General features: G+C 48.8%; 1 protein-coding gene across 2 annotated transcripts in view; it reads left to right on the plus strand.

The window, feature by feature from the left end:
* SORL1 (sortilin related receptor 1) overlaps nt 1-17,191 on the plus strand; it is a gene marked incomplete at its 3' end in the record, with an annotated part of 162,909 nt that overhangs the window by 95,334 nt on the left and 50,384 nt on the right. For both annotated transcript variants that reach the window (XM_082626509.1, XM_082626508.1), the window contains exons 21-25: nt 288-426; nt 5,672-5,845; nt 7,716-7,829; nt 11,961-12,083; nt 14,371-14,490. In XM_082626509.1, the coding sequence (XP_082482635.1) occupies nt 288-426; nt 5,672-5,845; nt 7,716-7,829; nt 11,961-12,083; nt 14,371-14,490 (670 nt within the window). The remainder of the gene's footprint in view (nt 1-287; nt 427-5,671; nt 5,846-7,715; nt 7,830-11,960; nt 12,084-14,370; nt 14,491-17,191) is intronic.

Consider the following 17,191-nt stretch of genomic DNA (forward strand, 5'->3'; position numbering starts at 1 on the left):
TCTAGAACACAAAATGGTTGTTCAGATTTTCTATAGAAGGGTTCAACTTGTGGTCAAACTCATCGGATGCTTATCGGATAGTTTCTTTTGGGTAGTTCCTTCAGTGTGGATATTTTGTGAGGTTTGGCTAAAATCACTAACTCTTGCATTTAAGTCAAATCTTGATCAGGCTGATCATTCAGCCAGTGAATGTTAGGTGTCCACTGCATGTTGGAGCCCTTGTTCTGAATGAGGGTCCAGAAAAAAAGACAGAAGAGCTGACTAACAGACAAAGGTTTTCTTTTTAGAATGAGATCTACTGGGATGACTGGTCACAGCTCAGCATATTCCGAGCTTCCAAATACAGCGGGTCTGAGATGGCAATTCTGGCGAACCGGCTCACGGGGCCCATGGACCTGAAGATTTTCTACCGGGGAAAAACAACTGGTAAGGCAGCATCTCCTCCTTCATCTCTGTCGAGTTGATCTCTTGAAAGGGGCTGGGTGTGGGCAGTCTCTGATCAAGCAGGATCTGGCAGCCTGTCATGACAACATGTGCATTATTTAATTTCTTCCTATGACATCTTAATTTCTTTTCTGATGATACACAAACAGCTGGAAGACAGCATGTTTTTGCCTGCCTGGAACGCTGGTGCTCGGTGGGTAAATTATACCCTCCTCCTGCCTTTGGCCCCTGACTGATGGGTGGTGTGGCTTCTGTTGCAGCTGGAGAGGCCCAGTGTGCACTTACTCCCCACTTGGCACCCTGACAGGGAGTGACGCTGTGCTGGGTGCATAGCTTCCGACAGGAGTCCCGTCTTCTCTGGTTGCTCAGATGACCAACTGCTCATTGAGCCCTACTTCCCTTGCAACATGAGATCTAGTTATATGATGACTTAATTCGCTTGTCCCCACTGTGAAACTCTAAACCCCATGAAGAAGGAGATTCTGTCTTTGTTTTTGCTCAGTAATCTTACCAATGACCAGCACTCAGTAGCTGCTCAGTTCATACTTGTTGAAAGAAGAAGGGATGGGGGTGGGGAGTGTTGCTGGTGGGTGTAGAGAATGGGTATCTGAAAGACTGTGGGCTGAGGCTTCAAGGACTAATGCAAGGCTCTGACTGGCTGGTTCTGGGGTCCAAGACTATTCAGTAGGATACTGTCTTCCTTACTGCACTGCCCTTGCCTCTTGTTTATCACCCAACCACACTGTTGATTCTAGAGGAGGGGGATCCGGGTACTCCCAGAAGAATAGTCCCTTTAAGAAGAGCCCTCTTTATCTCAGCAGGATTAAGTAGCATCCTGGGTCTGCTGACTCTCCTTTATTGACAGACTGCTAGGTTTCCTGTTTTGAACTAGAACGTTGATATTGTCTTGTGGTTTTTGGCTGGCCCTGTGCTAAGAGAAAATTGACAAGGGGAAATAATACAGTTATAGATATCATTGCTATCCTTTGTGGACTAATGAAGAGAGCATGAAAACACGCTTGGAAAACCATAAAGTATCCTAGAAATGGAAGTCTGCATTATTGTTATGTCTTCACAGCTGACCCGTGAGGTGAGCAGGGCTGGTATTATGATCCATGGTTTCTAGATTAGGGAACAAAATCTCAGATGTGAATTAGCTTTCCCAGAGACCCCTCCCTTGTTTAGGAGCCGGGCTTTTGTTCCAGTTCTGCCACAAGACGAAGAAGTCACATTCTTTCTTAGAGGAGGTGCCTGTTTTGAAATAGGGCAGAGAGACAAAATACAAAAAAAGCACGCGCGCGCGCGCGCACACACACACACACACACACACACAAAGACAAAAAAAAGAAAAAGATTAAAAAAAAAAAAAAAGAAAAAAGAATGAAATAAGGAGAGAGAAAGGACTCATGCTTTCCAGCTCCAGGGGCTGAAATCTCAGGGCCTTTGACGGAGGACACCCAGCCCTACTGATCCGCCCCGCTGGCAGGACAAGGGCATTCTCAGCATTTCTTCAAGTTATCTCCCCATCCAGAAAAGGAGGTCTGCATTTTAACTTTTTTTTTTTTTTTTTTTTTTTTTTGCGGTACGCGGGCCTCTCACTGTTGTGGCCTCTCCCGTTGCGGAGCACAGGCTCCGGACACGCAGGCTCCGCGGCCATGGCTCACGGGCCCAGCCGCTCCACGGCATGTGGGATCTTTCCAGACTTGGGCACGAACCCGTGTCCCCTGCATCGGCAGGCGGACTCTCAACCACTGTGCCACCAGGGAAGCCCAGGTCTGCATTTTGACATGTGCTTGTCAGCATGTGTTGGCTGAGCACACAGCCTCAGCTCCTGCAACACTGTGTTCCGATGAACCTGTAAACCCCGGTTCCCACCCCGAGTCTTGGCCGGTCCCTTCATCCCAGCTGCCATGCGGTCACCGCTGTGACCCCAGAGCTACTCTGGCTAGTTTAAAGGAAGGTGACTCTTTGAGACATAAAGGGGAAATCATGGCCTGTCTCCTGCTTCCCTGGGACCTCCTGCCCGCAGACACAGGGCCAGTGAAGCCCGTTTGTCATCTCTCAGGCTGGTTTGGGTTAAATCAAAGCATTTGCAGTGGCACCTGGCTGCCAGCACTGCCTGTGTGCAGTGGGTGCCTCTTGGCCTTGAACTTGTTTGCTCAATCCTGCCTGCTTTGTCAGACACTGAGAGTATTACAAGTTCATGATGGGTATTGGCAGTCCCTGGTGCCAGTCAAGCTTTATTAACTTTGTTGTCTGCTCCTAACACAGACAGGACTTCGTCCTAGCCATGTGTACAGTGATAACGACATTTACTCTAAGGGATTTTGCTGTGTCATAAGCACCACACTAACTTGCTCAGGGGGCTCGTATAACCTCAGTTAACCTTCCCCAAGTCCATGTGTATTATTATTCCCACTTGATAGATGAGAATGTGGAAGTCAGGTTCCGTACCTTTTCTCCATCACACGTTTAGTAAGTGGTGAGAATTTGAACCATGGCCTAGTTGACTTCAAAGCTTGAACTTCACTAAAACCATCAGGCTCTGTTCCGTCTATGATCTGTTGTTGGATTAGCAGCGCTGTGGGATACAACAGCGATCGAGAAGTACTAGATTTTGATTGATTCTTATTTAGGATAAGAATTTTGTTCACTTACAAAGTGTCTCTTCGGGATATTTGGTTACAAACAGATGCATTTTTTGTCTTTATACCTGGCTGTTTTTTACACAGCGTTACTGGAATTAACTCTTCATAAAGAGTGTTTTTTCCTTAAAACAGCTTACTTTGCAAGGCTATTAATGTATGCAACTGATGCTGTAATGGGTTAAAATATTTTGGAGTTCTTTGAATTCTCCTTCAGAGCTTGCAGTAAGCACATGCTTTTCAATATCTGTAATGAAGGCAGATATTTATTATGTGGGGTGGATTTGATAATTGTCAAGTATGTAGATAGTTAAGCAAGATAATAGCAATTTCGGCTCCTAAACTGGTTCTGGGGGAGTTTTCCAAAGAGGAAATCTAAAAATGTTCTGTGAAGCCCCCTAGTGAAGACACTGTGGGGCTAAGTGTTTGGTCTTCTAAAGGAACATCTTTGGAGATGAAGGCCGACAGCTGTCCACTATTCACATTGCCCACCTTGCCCACAAAAGGCTGTGGCATCCTGGGTGAGGGGTCTCTAGCCGTGTTGTGCTGGAACTCTGCTGAATCCTCCTTCCATGCTCTACCGGGTTCTCAGTAACTAGCACTCCCGTTTTCCGTACTGTGGCTTTGGACCTGCCCTGCCTAACTCTTGGGGTCAGTGACTTGGCTGCCTAGGTTGGGGTTTGTCCCTGGCCCTGCCTCTCGGGCTGCAGATTCATTCAAGTCTGTTGAGACCAATCTCCTGAATTACCGCATCTCCCTTTGGGCACTGTACTTTCGCCTCTTGCTTCTTTGGGTGGGAACATTTACCCTGCACGGGAAAATGTCCGTTGTGTTATTTTACAGACACGACCCATGTGAAAATACTCCCGTCATCGAGTATTTTTCAAATATTCTATTATTGTTCAATTTCTTGGAACGTCAAACAGTACAGCCTCCTTTGAATACAAAGAACATGTTCCGGAACCCCAGATGGGGTTGTTTTCATTACTGGCGGCTCAACATTCCCTCCTGCAGCCCGCGGCAGGTGTATCTGAGATAAAGGGACAGTGTCTGCCCACGGAACAGATGAGCAGAGCTGGTTTCTGGCATTTCTGCTCCAGTCAGCAGGTTGTTCACTATGATAATCCAGCCTATAGGTTGATGGAGTCATTTGCAAACCCCTTTTGAATGCTTCATCCTGCAGATCTTCCCCTGTGGATGTGTGTATTTTATCTACTTGGTAATGCCTTATGCTCTTGGATCCTTAGCATGAAAGCAATACTGTTGCTGTAGCATGGGGGGGTTTATTTGTATGTGTAATACCAGTTAAACACCGATGAGGTGCCAACACATCCAAGGCTTCTGAGTGTGTCATCATCCGAGTACTGATTGTCATTAATGAACCCTGTTTCCCAACCAGAGGCCAGCAGAGGCGTGGCATAGCTCAGATCTTGGCTGGCTGGAAACCGGTCACTTGGATTTGTTTCTGGTGGGGTTCTCTGTCCGTGAGATGGCACAGCTGAAGAATCTTTATCAGTTGAGTTTTATCGAAGCATTTATGTTTATTTTTCCCAGTTTTGGTGATGCGTAGTCACAGGCAAAAGGAAGAAATACATGTCTTAATTTACATGGCTTTCACGTCGCTTTAGAGTTGCATCATATTTTCAGTTGTTAGGAAATGGTTATGGGTCCTCTCTCTCCTTCCCAGAAAGACGTGGATGGTAGAAAACACCTTTTCCATCACTGTCCATCCACAGAAGTCCTCCCTTGAGAGTGCAGTGGAGGATTGTATGGACTCTAGCTGACACTCTCTTTGGAAAGCGGAACCAGAGAAAAGATTGGAAATAGTGGGCTAGATCAACAGTAACTGGTCCTTCTGTGGGTTCATTGCATGTGGATTTATTGCCTAATGGGTCTCTGGTTGGTTCCTCATTGAGCTCAGCAGCTGTGCCCTGGCACAAAGGAATTGAGAAGGGTAGGCCCAGATTTTTGTCTGAGCCCTGTCGTTTCTCAGGTGTATGTTCTAACTAAGGGCTTTGGGGTCACAAGGTGTAGTAAACTCACTCAAGCTAACTCAAGTAAAAAGTGCTGTGGAAAGAATGAAGGGGTTAGGAAGGAACCCAATATAGGAGGTGCAGGTGCGCCAGTGGGGACTGGGGCTGGGCCTGGCAAAGCCGTCCTCCCTGCCCCTCCCTCTTCCCTCGTCCCGGTGTCATCCTTTCTTCTCTCCATAAGTTGGCTTCATCCTCCTGACGCTGCAGACTGATCTTAACTGCACGGCTCTGACTTGTACAGGTTTTGGCTTGCCCTGCAGCACCTGTGCCACCCATGGGGCATGACTCTCCTCCCGGATCCAGCTCCCCACCTACCCTGTCGTGTCTCAGCATCCTGATTTCAGATTCCGAGGAGGACCAGTGGGTGCCTGGCTTGGTTCCGGGGCCATCTGATCCAGCCGGGGCCCGGCTCACCCTCGCCACTTCTTTCTCTTCCTGAGCTTCGTGTTGCTGGGTCTGTAAAAGGAGGAGGTCGCCCTGGGTCTCAGGCCTGCGTTGGTGCACCCTGGTGTTTACTCACCTGGCCACCGCCATCTGTCTCCTTTCCAGGAAGCACCACCTGTACGTCCAGGCCGTGCAGCCTGCTGTGTCTGCCCAAGGCCAACAACACTAGGAGCTGCAGGTGTCCAGAGGGTGTGTCCGGCAGCACCCTCCCGTCCGGGGACCTGATGTGTGAGTGTCCTCACGGCTATCAGCTGAAGAACCACACGTGTGTCAAAGAAGGTGCGTCCCTTTTCCCACCATCCCCCTTCCCTTCTGTCCCCGCTCCGGGTGTCCTCGATGCACTCATGTTTGGGGTTATTAAAAATGCCCAAGGGAGATGGGCTTCCCTGGTGGCGCAGTGGTTGAGAGTCCGCCTGCCGATGCAGGGGACACGGGTTCGTGCTCCGGTCCGGGAAGATCCCACATGCCGCGGAGCGGCTGGGCCCGTGAGCCATGGCCGCTGAGCCTGCGCGTCCGGAGCCTGTGCTCCGCAATGGGAGAGGCTGCAACAGTGAGAGGCCCGCGTACCGCAAAAAAAAAAAAAAAAAATGCCCAAGGTAGAAATTAAACCCCCCTAGATACAGACATCCTGGTTCAGGTTCCAAGGCCCGTGATCCCTCAGTCCTCATCCAGAACAGGCCCGTGCTGTTCTTTTAAAAATAAGAGCTTGGGCTTCCCTGGTGGCGCAGTGGTTGAGAGTCCGCCTGCCGATGCAGGGGAAACGGGTTCGTGCCCCTGGTCTGGGAAGATCCCACATGCTGCGGAGCCGCTGGGCCCGTGAGCCATGGCCGCTGGGCCTGTGCGTCCGGAGCCTGTGCTCTGCAACGGAAGAGGCCACAACAGTGAGAGGCCCACATACCACAATCAATCAATCAATCAATCAATCAATCAATAAAAAAAATAAGAGCTGCTTTTAGGATTAATGTCGGGAGATTCAGGCTTTCCTCTGAGTGCCCCTTTCTTTTTTTTTTTTTTACCACCTCTTCCTCTTCTCATCCACGCCCCACATCTATCTTCTCCAGCTTCTCCTGCTTCCATAAGTCGGACCACCCTGACTTGGGCAAGGGACTGGTTGGACTCCTTCAGAGTTCACCACATCTCATCCAGCAGCTTCCCGCCCCCCTGCCCCCCGCCCCCTGCCAACCTGGAAACGTCTGAACTTTCCAACCAATATTGCAGAGGACTTCCAGTCTTTCCTCCCAAGCCCCGGCCAAGCGGCTGCAGCAGCCTCGTTCCACTCCCCCTTTCAACACGGATTCTAACATTTTCCCCCTGAAAACCTGCTAAATCTTTCTTTCCTGTCTAGTTTTTCCGTTTACCCAAAGTGGCCTTCTGGGCTCTCTTAAGAAATACAAACGGAAAGAAAATGAACCTTTTCTTCTAAGACACAGGAGACTCTCTTTCAGCCTCTCGACATCATCTTAAAGTTGTTTGGAAAGAAATGGAGTTAACACTGAATTCCAGCAGCGGAAGAAGAGGGCCTCTCTGTATCCCTGTCAGAATGCCTTTGGTTATCCAAACAGGAGGCCGGTCATCACGTGTTCTCGACCCAGTCGACTAAACAGTGCATTTTTTTCTGTGTCAGGAATTGTAACTGCTTGCTTTGAAGAAGTCATGGGGTAGAAAAAAAATCCTCAAGAATATGTAAAAGCAAATCTCCATAACCCTCCTCGTTAATAAATGGAATATATGTGAATATATATGACCATAGTATGTATAAACTATATAGATACACTGAATATATGTTTGGATCTTTGTACACAGTCCCTTAAGGAGTTCCTTGTGAAATTAGTATTTTATAACATTGATACTAGACCCACCGTATCCACTAGACCCACCTGGCACCATCCCTCTCCTTTTTCATCATCGTAACCCCCTCTGACGCTCCTAGCTGCCTCTTCTCCAATTTTAATTAAAAGAGGAGAGAAGGGAGCCTCCTTGGATGCTTGCTTCCCGGCGAGCACGTGTGTGCGGCATCTCCCTTCCCCTTTGCCGTCTAAGGCATGTTATTGGAGTAAGACCAATGGACACTCACAAGAGAAAGCCTCGTGGTCCAGCAGGAAGAATGATACTGGTTTCGTTTCCTCCTCTGTCTCCCCCCCGTGGCCAGAGAACACCTGTCTCCGTAACCAGTATCGGTGCAGCAACGGGAACTGTATCAACAGCATCTGGTGGTGTGATTTTGACAACGACTGCGGGGACATGAGCGACGAGAGAAACTGCCGTGAGTCCCCGCTTGGCCGAGTTTTGGGGATGATAGGCATTTCCCATTACTCGGAAGGCTGGTCAGCACCTCCTGGGTGGGGCCTGCAGTCTGGGGCCCCCATGATCAGTGATGCCCATTTAAGCGGCTGGAGAAAACACATTTCCGTATTAGATATTTATTATTAATTAAAGCAAACCCACTTAAGTAAGCTAGCTACTCATTGCAAGAGATTTACAAATAAGCATCGCATGGTTGGAACTTAGCTGATTTGGGAGTCAGGCAGTCTGGGCTCTGACTGTGGCTCTTCCACTGTGAATAGAGCTGGTGACCTGGGGCAGGTGACCAGGTGATAGTCCTTGATTTATAAATTTAATGTTTAGCCTTTTCGGAGATGGGAAACAGGCTTTATCTTGTTACCTCCAATCAGTTGGTGCCGGCTACCTGCCAGGCTCAGGAGAGGTTGTTCTAATTGGTGATGCCAGCTTTGGCCTGGGTTGTGGGAACATTGGTATGTGTGCATGTAGATGTCATCTTTGGACTATGTAATTTCTAAGGTCCAACTATGAAAGTATGTGATTCTGTTTAGCAAGGTTTAAGGACAAACAAATAACTACTTATAATGGATAATCTATTTACCGCAAAGTTGGCCATCTTTCTTCAGTTAATTTTTAGTAGCTTTGACATCATCTCCTAAGGAGGGGTCAGTCAGTAATGTATTCACCCGTTCACTCAACACGTGTTTATTGAGGACCATGTGTTCCAGGCTCCATGATAGGCCTGGGGATAAACTGGTGATCAAAGTGGACACAGAGTTTACAGTCTGAAGGGGGTCAGAGAAGTAACCAGCCAGGTATATTCGAGCCATGAGTGCTGTGATGGGACAGTGCCATGAGCTTCAGGAAGGGTGCCCCCATCAGACTTGGGGAGGTCCTTAGAAAGGGTGGGCACAGGTGAACCAAGCAGAGGTAGAGGGAGGAAAATTCCGGGCAAGGGAGCAGCATGGACGAAAGCCCTGAGGCCAGTGTGTGCTGCATGAGCAGGAAAGCAGCGTGGGTTATTGAGAACTTGAGTGGGAGCCATGGGGTAAGGGGAGGGTGGACTGGTGCCTGGGGCCCAGAGTAGCAAGGACCTTTGGACTTTATCAGAAGAACAGTTTGGAACTGTTGAAATGACAGGATAAGATTTTGCCTTTGGAAAGATAAAGATGCGGGCAGAATGAATGAGGTGGGAGAAAGGCCAGAGCAGGGAAGCCAGAGACCAGTCTGAAGGCTTCTCTTTCAGATATTCTGCCTTTGGAAATCCAGAAGCTCGTTTATCATTTTGTGCTATAAGGGCAGATTAATGGGTGTGTCCCGTCTCTGTGTACCCACCTTGCCTCTGGCGAAGATAGTTTACCAGCCGTCTGTAGAGCACGCGCCTGTTCCTATGCCCCTCCTCCCAGAAAGCAACTTCAGAAACAGTCAACTCGTTAACTCATCTGGGCCCTGCAATCCTATGTACTGCCTTTTCTGGCTCATAGGAGGTTATTACCAGACCTTAATCATTTTTCCTTGGTTTCGGTGGCTGCCTTTCACACGGAGGGAGAGGAGCTTACCAACAGATTTAGGAGAGCACTAGCCTCTCCGAGTGTTTTTCTTTTCTGCAAAAGGGACACTGATCAAACCTCCTGTACCTACCAGGGTCTCAGGAAGGTGTGATATTTGTGAGGGAATAGCCAAAGCCCCTTACAAACATTAATTGATATTAACATCACTGGAGCAGATTCTGCAAAGGAGTTTGTTACGGAAGAGGGTGGGCGAGGAGACACTTCTTAGAATTAACACATTGTGAGAAAACTGCCCTGACGTAATGAGGCGTAGCTGAAGCAGAGAGCTGTAAACTAGGTGACCTCGTGTCCAGTAGCTCGGGATTCCTCCTTGGGTTCCTGGGCTTTGGTTTCTACTAGATAGACGAGCTGGGGTCTCATACTGGTTCAGTGTTTTGCCAGGAAGACCTTCCTCCATCTCCTTCCCCACAGCCCCTGAGCTGTGGCCTCACAGGTTTCCATGCAGAGTTTAAGCTTCTCCTCGGAGTGAAGTATGCAGCTGGCTCTGCGCTCCTCCTGGTTTGGTGCAAATGTCAGCTGGGATTGACCCTCCCGAGCCCCTGAGACTTGCTTTCTGCTCTGCTTTCTTGCAATTCCCTGCGGCTCGGGTCCTGGACTAGTCCGATGTGGCAGAGGTGAGGAGGTGAGGGGTGCAGGGTATGAAATGTGGAGCCTGGGAGCCAGGAGGGTGGTGCTCATCTGAGCCTTCCTGAGGGTCTCCCTTATCAAGGAGGAGGGGGCAGGCACCCTGTTCCTGGGCAGGGCTGAAGGAGGGGACAGGCCGTGGCTGGGCAATGCTGTCTGGAAGTTAAACGCGGCATCCCGTCAGCTGCCAGGGAAGAGGAGAGGCGTGGCAACAAAGGCAGCCGTGGGAGGGATGCTGTGGGCAGATCCCCCTTCCTCTTCGGCAGGCTCCTGCCCTGGGTGGCTGTCAGCCGCTGGGGGTTTTGACGTGAATCCCCTGCAGTCTTGTCATTTCTGCCTTCATCCCTTGCCTCCCACCATGAACTCAATTACGGAGAAGAAGCGGAGCCGCAAATAAGAGCGTCCGGGCACATCTGACTGCAGGGTTGCCGCCCGCCTCTCACTTCCTGATACTGCCCGCCCTCATCCCAGGATCCTGTTCTATCACGTCATTCCTTGCGGATTGGCTGCTCTTGGAGCAGCCTTCTTTCCCAAAGCCTTTTCTAGAAGGTTCTAGGGCTTATGCTTAAACCCAGATAATTTCTGTTTAGAAGGGGGAGAGAAATGGAATTATGTTCACATTCTGAGGCAGAAGGGCGAGAGGAAGGATGGGAGGAGAAGTGACATTTGTTTAGAGCCCATTATATTCACATCCTAAGGATGGGTGCTGGTCCCAAACTCGTTTTCTCATGGACCTTCATAATAATGCCAGGAGGGTAGGTATTATCTCCACTTTACAGTAGCGGGAACGGAAGCCCAGGGGGGTTGGGTGAAGTAAGTTGTGGCTGGTGGAATTAAGACCCCTGTCAGGTCTTGGTGTCTGTCATCACAAGCACTTGCCCACTTTACCTTCTCTTCCTTTTGCTGTGGAGGAAACGGAGGCTCGGGAAGGTTAAACTTCATTGCTAGAGGAGGAGCCAGGGCCAGGCTTTGAAGCCCTGTCTCGCCTGACTGCAGGGCCCCTGTTCCTGCCGCAGAATTTGACCTCACCCTCCCTCTGTCCTCTGTACGGTGCGGAGCCAGCTTCGTGTGTAAAACCGGGCCTCGTAATGGTAGTTTTCCAGATGAAGGTATGTCTGCCATTTATTTAGGAAGACACCATCACTTCTGAGGGGATCTTAGGAGGTTATCTAGTGGAGCGGTCCCCAACCTTTTTGCACCAGGGACCAGTTTCGTGGAAGACAATTTTTCCATGGACGGGGGGCTGGTTTCGGGGTGATTCAAGCGCACTGATTGATTATGGTCTCTGTGCAGTCAGACCTCTCTGCTAACGATCATCTGTATTTGCAGCCGCTCCCCAGCGCTAGCCTCAGCACCTCAGCTCCACCTCAGATCATCAGGCATTAGGTTCTCATAAGGAGCGAGCAGCCTAGATCCCTCTCACGCCTAGTTCACAGTAGGGTTCACGCTCCTGTGAGAATCGAATGCCACCGCTGATCTGACAGGAGGCGGAGCTCGGGCGGTAATGCGAGCGATGGGGAGCGGCTGTAAATACAGATGAAGCTTCACTCGCTCACCCACTGCTCACCTCCTGCTGTGAGGCCCGGCTCCTAACAGGCCACGGACCGGTACCAGGGACCCCTGATGTAACGCGTCATGCTGTCTCGTAGCTCAGTGACGGTTTCTCAGTCTTCCCAGCCCTGTTCGGATCTGGAAGCCGTCCATGGAAGGATAGGCCCTTATCTCCCTTGGTTGTAAATTTCAGGTTCTCATGCAGTTTATTTTTTCTGTAAGTCTAGGTTTCAATTCTGTTGTTGAAATTCATATTACAATTAAAATCTGCTTCCTTCTCTTTTTCAGTTGGCTTTCCAGTGGGATGTTTGTATTTGGGGAGAGTTGACTGGACCTAATGAGCATGTCGTCTCTCTTTCCCATCCTAGCTACTACCATCTGTGATCTGGACACACAGTTCCGCTGCCAGGAGTCTGGGACCTGTATCCCACTCTCCTACAAATGTGACCTTGAGGATGACTGTGGCGACAATAGCGATGAAAGTCACTGTGGTAAGGGGACGTGCTGTCCAGGAATCCTCTTCCAGAGGGGGCAGCACCCTGGCTCATGGGACGGGTTGGAAATGGAGGATTTCTGAAAGCCATTGTGGGATTTATGACATCAGCTGCATGGCCACCTCCATTCACATGGTAGGATTGATTCATTCATGAAGTGATGGACGCTGCTTCCTTGCAGAGATGCTGTACGCATGAGTGTGAGAATTAGGAAGATTTCTAAATGAATTCAGGCAGTTATTAACAGCTGTACAGCCTTAGCCCACGCACACCTCTGGGCAGCTATGATGTTAGCCTCCTGAAGGCTCAGAGCTATACCTTGGTGAACTTTTTTTTTTTTTTAACTGATCTAATTCAGTAAACCCTGTTAGAAGTCCGTGGATGGTACAAACGTTGTTTGAGCATCTGTTTTCTGAATGGAAATTTTTATTTAGGAAAATAGTGTGTTGGAATTGAAGGAGTGGTGGGAATTCTCTAGTTCAGTCCTTTTGATTTCCAGATGAAACACCTGAGGTCCATAGAGGTCAGGGGGCTTATTCAAGGAGACACAGTTAGTTTGTGTCAGAAAAGGAAACTGGGACTGTGTTTCCCACTCCCTTCTTCTTGCATAATCCTCCCCTGTCAGTTTCACGAGCCCTTAGTTGATGGGCTCTGGGTACCAAACCCGTAGCTGCTGACTGTCACGGGAGGGAACAATACACAGAGTGCCCCAGCCTGGAGGGGAGCGCCTGTGGGGGCCGGATGCTGACCCCGCCGCTGCGAGGGTTCCGTGAGGCCCCATGGGCTCCCTGCCTGTACACGGGGGCAGGTCCAGTCCAGCTATGCGCGTACTTCTGGACGGGGCCTGCATCATCACGAATGGGGGCTTTGACTCACTGGGACTCAAATAAGGAGAGTGGGGGAAATGATCCTAGCCTGGATCTCAGAGCACATCTCTGGGGGGGAGTGGTTACGTAATTTTCCTTCGTCTTTGTAAGAATACGAAGTTCCAGGAAACAGTCCTTGGGGTTTGCAGTGTTTTCCCTTCATTCCTCCCACGTCCCCCTCTGCACTCAGAGGGTTAACATGTGCAGCCAGTTTTGCTCTCGTCGGGAGGAAGCGCCACGTGGTTATCTGTTTCTAATGTGTCCTCTCACCCACTCGCTGGACACATGTTGGACCATTAAACGGTGTCCGTCCCTCAGATTCTCTGTTCATGGTCCATTCACGCTGCTGCACCTGAGTCCACCTCAAGGTCTCAGGTGGTCCCTACCTCAGATCCAGGTCCTCTTCGTGAGTCTCCAGACTGTTTCCTCATGAATATCTGCTCCCCAGTTCACCATCAACCTCTCTCACTGTGGCAGCCACCCCAGGCCCCCGGGCGTGGCTACTCCTGCTTTCCTAGAATCTTCACAATTCCATGGGGAAATTCCGTTTTGTTAGTAGCCCCAGGGCCTACAAAAGATGCTGTCAGTGTAGTTGCCCCTCCTGTCCCGGCCAGACTGCCCTGGTTCATTTGTCTCCGGCCCCCACCCTTCTTGAGACAGCCCACCGGCCGGCATCCCAGGAGCTCTGCCCACAGGAAGTCACCAGCTTTTCTGTTTTGGGAGCTCAGCACTGATCTCTCTTTCCCTGAGCTGAGCATCTCACATTGATCAGCACACGGGGCCTTCTCATTACTCCTGTTCTGAAACCACAGGCTCTGTCTCTGGAAGTCTGTTTCTTGAAAATCTGGCTTTCTGGGCAGCCAGAGCATTGCTTCTCAACCTTCTTCCCAACATAGGAAGCGTAGAAAATGATATTTGTAAAGTGCACCAAGATAAATGGCCAAGGCCGCTGTTGCCTAGAGGCGACTGGTGGCCAGAGTGTGAGGTGTCAGGATCTCAGCACACCTGTGCCCCATTTGTAGTGCACTACAGTCATCCCTGGGTATCCACAGGGTATCAGTTCCAGGACCCACCATGGGTTCCAGAATCCACAGATGCTCAAGTCCCGTAGGCGGCCCTCCATATCCATGGATTCCGCATCCACAGATCCAACCAACCATGGATCGTACACATGGTCCATATTGCACAGTTGGCTAAATCTGTGGATGCAAAACCTGAATATCCAGAGAGCCAACTGTACTTGGGCACCATCCTCGAGGACTTCCTATCCCTGGTTAAAGTCTTCGTGCACGCATTCTGGATCATCAGCGATAACAGGGATGTTGGGTGCATCTCTAACCCTTAGGAGCTTTGACCTCAGAGACAGAATTCCGGGCAAGCGTTTGTGCTCAGATCCTTGTCTGTGGTCTCACCTGCAGAAATGCACCAGTGCCGGATTGACGAATACAGTTGCAGCTCCGGCATGTGCATCCGCTCCTCCTGGGTGTGTGACGGGGACAACGACTGCAGGGACTGGTCTGACGAAGCCAACTGTACTGGTCAGTATTCCCTGGACTCCCTGAGCAGCGCTTACCTGCTCACGTGCTGGGTAACATTGCAGCCCTACGTGATCGCAGAATCTAGGCTGTAAGAAATGGACCTGAGGAACCAACGAGATCAGTGCTTCTCAAAGAGCTGGTCTTTGATAAGCTTGTGCCGAAAATTTAACCAACTCTCTGCTTCCTTCATTGAGAAGGTCTTGCCATGAAAAAATGTTCAGCTGAACAGTCTCCTGAGTGATAGAGTTGATTTACATTTTGGCTCAAGCTTATTTCCTTAGGACCAGTAACAGAGTTTACAGACTGACCCCTGGTCTGGGGACCATACATTGAGTAACATTGAACTAGCTCATGTTTTGGAATGCAGCATCAAGGGGTTCCCTAAACAGTGAAAGCTTAAATTGTGCTTGCACCTGTTTTGGGTAAGATTTTATTGAAAATAAATTTGGGAACAACATTAGAATATGAGAGGAAGCCTGGGTGGTGTAAGGTAGAAGTAATGTTGTAATTCTTCTGTTGGGTGTTAAGTTCACTCATGTTCACTCCACTGTTTTTTGTGAATGAATGAATGAACGAGGGCCGTATACATCATGGTGGACTCGGGGACAGCAAGGAGTTGGGGAAGTTGGAGGCAGGAAAACAAAGCCCGCTTCTGATGAGTGAATTTTCTCTGCAACCTCCTCTAGAAATTATCATTCAGTTCTACCCTAAACCCCTCCAGTGATGGAGGTAAAGATGTTTTCTTTAACCCTTTTGTGGCGAGGGGAGATCTGGTCATTCAGGCTTCACTTTGCCATCCACTGTGAATGGATCTTCACTCTCGCGAATTAAATCCCTTAAGTCCCGTGTCTTAATCTCTCTTTCCCCCACAGTACCCCAGCAGTTCTTACACACCGCCCAGCATCCGGGAGCTCAAAGCATGCCTCCTAATTTGTAAAAGCAAATAAAAAGTAGATCTGTTATCATGTCCCACACTTACATATCAGTGTGTTATGCTTTGCTTTAGATTTGGTTTGTGAAGGGCAGAAATGATCTTTTACTCCTTTATATTCTCCCAGTGCCCAGTTCAGAGAACCTCTGTTGATTGGGTATTTGTGCACAACTGTAACTCTCCATTCATTTTACTTTAGAGGTGACCTTACGTGCCTTTAAGGAGTAAACGGAGCTCCTCAGAGGCCAGGTACATCACACAGGCTGATCTGTGATGTTACCAGATTCCACCCCCTTGTAAACGTTCCCCCCCCCGCCCCCCGTATCTTTTCTGGCGCAGTCTTGGTGTCTGTGCCTCTGCTTCTGGAAGGACTGCAGGCGATTGCTTCTCTCCGTGTATAAGCCTGGCCTGCAGAAGGAGGAAAAACCGAGGTCTGCAAAGGAACTGCCATCAACCCAGGAAGCATATGAGTGCTGTTCGGAAGCTTTGAGTTGGGGAGATAGTTGGTTAATAAATTAGAGGGGTGCACCTGGGCATTTCCGTTTGTAAATTGCGGTATTGAAGGAGACTGAACATCTTGTCAGCACAAGCACGTTAGTCAAACTTGTGTTTTAGGTGCATGTGTTGATCCTCCACAAAGAATAAACAACTTCATTTCTGTGGGTGGGCTTGTCGCAGACTCCTCGTTTTATCTCTGGTTTTCTCTGGCAGGGCTACACACCTGGGGAAGTGTAGAGTGCTTGCACCACAACGGCAGCCTTGTTCCAATGGCTGTGCTTCCAAACCTTTTAAAGATGATTCTCCTTGTCTGTCATCTCAGAATAGTCGGGGGTCAGATGTGAGCGCATTCTGATGTGTGGCGGGTTACTTCATTTCCTGGCCTAGTAAATTAAGTCACCTGCAGAGCCAAAGAAAATGGGTCGACTGACTTCCTGTGGGCCTCAGCTCTCATGCATGGTCTGTGCCGGGCATTTTCTTGGCTTTTCCCCTCCCACTGTTTTGCTTTCCATGGAATTGAGTTTCCTTTATCCCTCCCCCCCGCCCCACTCCCCGCATTGATTTTGAATGTAAACGTTTCATTTCTGTTCTTTTAGCTGTTGCTCTAGACATCTTATGTGTATTCCTAATATCTTTCCCCTCCCCTAGACCTGCTTTGATTCTAGTCTCTGACCACAGTTTCAATACTGACATACTTCGTATATATTTAGTATTTTAAAACACGAAATACTCCGTATTTTAGTTTTATGCTTTAAAAATCCTAAAATTAGTCATCATTATTATTTTTTAGTAACCAAACTTATTTATAGGTACCTACCTGTCTACCACTTCTGCTTCTTGTACCTAATGCTTCCTTTCTGTGCACATCCTTCGGTGTTTCTTGTAGCAGGAGTCTGTGAGTAGTAAACTTTAAGTTTTTGTTTATAGAAACATGTCTTTATTTTGATCTCAAAACTGAATTCAGATGGATCTGGGTTTCTAGATTTGTAGTAATTTTCCCTACGTATTTTGATGGAATTAGTCCCTTTCTTTCTGGCCTGTTTTGTACTGATTTAAATTCTCCTCTCAGATTATCTGTTCAGACAACAGTCTGACATTCTTTTCTCTCCAGTAGTCTCTAGGTTTTTTGCATTTTGTTTGTTTGTTATTCAGTTTCACCTACCTAGGTGTGGGAGTATTTTTATTTATCCTGTTTGTTTTCCTTCTAAAATCTGAGGATTTACATTTTTCATCAATTCTGGGAAATCACAGCCACTATCTTTTCAGCTGTAT

The sequence above is a fragment of the Mesoplodon mirus genome (genome assembly GCF_964341445.2).
Source record: "Mesoplodon mirus genome assembly, chromosome: 7".
NCBI lineage: Eukaryota > Metazoa > Chordata > Mammalia > Artiodactyla > Ziphiidae > Mesoplodon > Mesoplodon mirus.